This window comes from Trichechus manatus, unplaced genomic scaffold, assembly GCF_000243295.1.
Source record: "Trichechus manatus latirostris isolate Lorelei unplaced genomic scaffold, TriManLat1.0 scaffold00045, whole genome shotgun sequence".
NCBI classification, from domain to species: domain Eukaryota; kingdom Metazoa; phylum Chordata; class Mammalia; order Sirenia; family Trichechidae; genus Trichechus; species Trichechus manatus.
Genome location: NW_004443981.1, coordinates 3,678,068 through 3,680,686, shown reverse-complemented (window position 1 = coordinate 3,680,686; position 2,619 = coordinate 3,678,068). Strand labels below are relative to the sequence as shown.

The following is a 2,619-nucleotide window of genomic DNA, read 5'->3' as shown; positions in this document are numbered from 1 at the left end:
TGTGCATCAGAGTTGTATCCTTTCACCATATTTATTCAATCTGTATGCTTAGCCAATAATCTGAGAAACTGGACTATATGAAGAAGAACACAGCATCAGGATAGGAGGAAGACTCATTAACAACCTGCGATATGCAAATGATACAACTTTGCTTGCTGAAAGGAAGAGGACTTCTAGCACTCACTGATGAAGATCAAACACCACAGCCTTCAGTATGGATTAGACCTCAACATAAAGAAAACAAAAAAATCCTCACAACTGGACCAATAAGCAACATCATGATAAATGGAGAATAGATTGAAGTTGTCAAGGATTTCATTTTACTTGGATCCACAATCAACACCCCTGGAAGCAGCAGTCAGGAAATCAAATGATGCATTGTATTGGGCAAATCTGTTGTAAAAGACCTCTTTAAAGTGTTACAAAGCAATGATGTCCTTTTGAGGACTAAGGTGTGCCTGAACCAAGCCACGGTGTTTTCAATCACTTCATATGCATGTGAAAGCCGTGAAATGAATAAAGAAGACCAAAGAAGAATTGATTATTTGAATTATGGTTTTGGTGAACAATATTGAATATGGACTGCCAGAAGAACGAACAAGCCTTAGAAGTACAGCCAGAATGCTCCTTAGAAGGGAGGATGTCAAGACTTCATCTTACATACTTTTGACCTGTTATTAGGAGGGACCAGTCCCTGGAGAAGGACATCATGCTTGGTAAAGCAGAGCATCAGCGAAAAAGTGGAAGACCCTCAACCAGATGGACTGACGCGGTGGCTGCAACAATGGGCTCAAACAGAGCAAAATTGTGAGGATGGCGAAACATCCTCTCACTTACTTTGGTCATGTTTTCAGGAGGGACCAATCCTTGGAGAAGGACATCATGCTTGGTAAAGTAGAGGGTCAGCAAAAGAGAGGAAGAGGCTGCAACAATGGGTTCAGATTGTGAGGATGGCGCAGGACCCGGCCGCGTTTCCTTCTGTTGTACATGAGGTCGCTATGAGTTGAAACTGACTCGACAAGGGCACCAATAGCAACAACAACACAGGGTCACTCTGAGTTGAAATTGATCCACAGCACCTAACAACCCCCTAAAACAAACTCATTGCCATGGAGTTGATTGCGAATCACAGCGACCCTATAGGAGGAGTAGAACTGCCCCATAGGGTTTCCAAGGCTGTAAATCTTTCTCCTGCTGAGCGGCTGGTGGGTTCTAACTGCCTGCCTTTGGTTAGCAGCCAAGGCTCAACCACTGCGCAACCAGGGCTCCTGCACCTAACAACAACAACACGAAATTCTGCTGCTATTTCTATCTTACCTACTCTTTAAGTTGGTTACCTCAATTGCCTCCTTGCCCTAAAAGCTTTCCTCAGTTCCTCTACTGGGGATAATTGCCGCCATCTGTGCGATTCTGTAACGCTTTGTGTGACCACTTTATTTCAAATTCTATCTCGTATTACAGTTTCCTGTGTAGATACACAAATCGTTTGTTTCTCCTGCTCTATTGAAAACTGCTTGCCGGTAGGGATTGTATTCTACGTTATTAACCTTTGTAACCTTTTGGCGCCTAGGAAGTGCTTGTATGAAATGGATGTCTATCCTTTGCAAAATTCCTAATAGGGAATTGGGATTGTGACTTTTTGTAATGTCTAAGAACTACCTGTATTTAAGCACAAACTCCACATAAATTTCTTAGGCTCACTAGAGCGAGTCACACCTTTTTAGGGCATGCTGTCGTCCAGCTGGTCACACACCTGTGGATCGCTATCTGGGACCCTCAGGTTAAGTCTTGAGACACGTGGTTGAGGAGCGCTTCCCTCAGGCCCCTCCTCCCTCCACGGTGACTGGCGGACCAATCGTTCCAATCATCCGTCCCCGCCTCTTTCAGGAGTAGCCAATCACAGACTCCGAGCGCCTCCTGACTACTAGATACTGTTTACTAACAGATCGAAGCTGGGGAATAAGGGGAGTGACCGTTCTGGGGAGGTCAGGGAAGGGAAGATCCTGACTGCGCGTGCGTACCAGAGGAAATAGGCAGGGCAGAATATCGGCTCTTACCAATCGGAATGCTCGCGCTCTTCCCTCTCCTGCCTCCCCGCCAAGCAACAACAATTCGAGGAGTGGGGCGGGGCGGCCCGTGAAACGTCAGAGAGAACTGCCCAATGGGAGCCGGTGTTGGCAGATGCGCGCGCCCTCGGCCCAATGAGCGATAGCGGCCCGAAGGGCTGCTTGGCTTGCTGGCTGTGGGCGGAGCGGCCTGACGCAAAGAGGCGGTGGAGCAAGGGGCGGTTTGGTTGCGCGGTACTAGCGGGCCCCCCGGAGGGGGAGGAGGCAGAGGAGTGAGTCGTGCGGCCAGAGCGGGAAAGCGAGTCGTCTCTGCGTCCGAGTTCAGGAGCTGCAGCACCCCAGCTCCCGGGGCGCTGTGAGGGGCCAGACGTCGGCTGGCTTTTGGGTTTCCCTCGTAGCGACCCCGCGGGATCGGAAAAGGGAGAAGATGGAGGAGGAGGGAGGCAGTGGCGGCCGCGCGGCGGGGACCAGCGGGGACGGCGGCGGCGGCGGCGGCGGTGAGCAGCTCCTCACCGTCAAGCACGAGCTGCGGACCGGTGAGTGGCCCCGCCTT

At 50.2% G+C, this 2,619-nt stretch overlaps 1 protein-coding gene across 3 annotated transcripts in view; it reads left to right on the top strand.

Moving 5' to 3' along the window:
* The first annotated feature begins 2,286 nt into the window (after window positions 1-2,286).
* RPS6KA5 (ribosomal protein S6 kinase A5) overlaps window positions 2,287-2,619 on the top strand; it is a 184,952-nt gene continuing 184,619 nt past the window's right edge. For all 3 annotated transcript variants that reach the window (XR_002824163.1, XM_023731699.1, XM_004376663.3), the window contains exon 1: window positions 2,287-2,602. Coding sequence is in view for 2 of the 3 variants with exons in the window: in XM_023731699.1 (XP_023587467.1) it covers window positions 2,494-2,602 (109 nt within the window). In the remaining variant the exon portion in view is untranslated. The remainder of the gene's footprint in view (window positions 2,603-2,619) is intronic.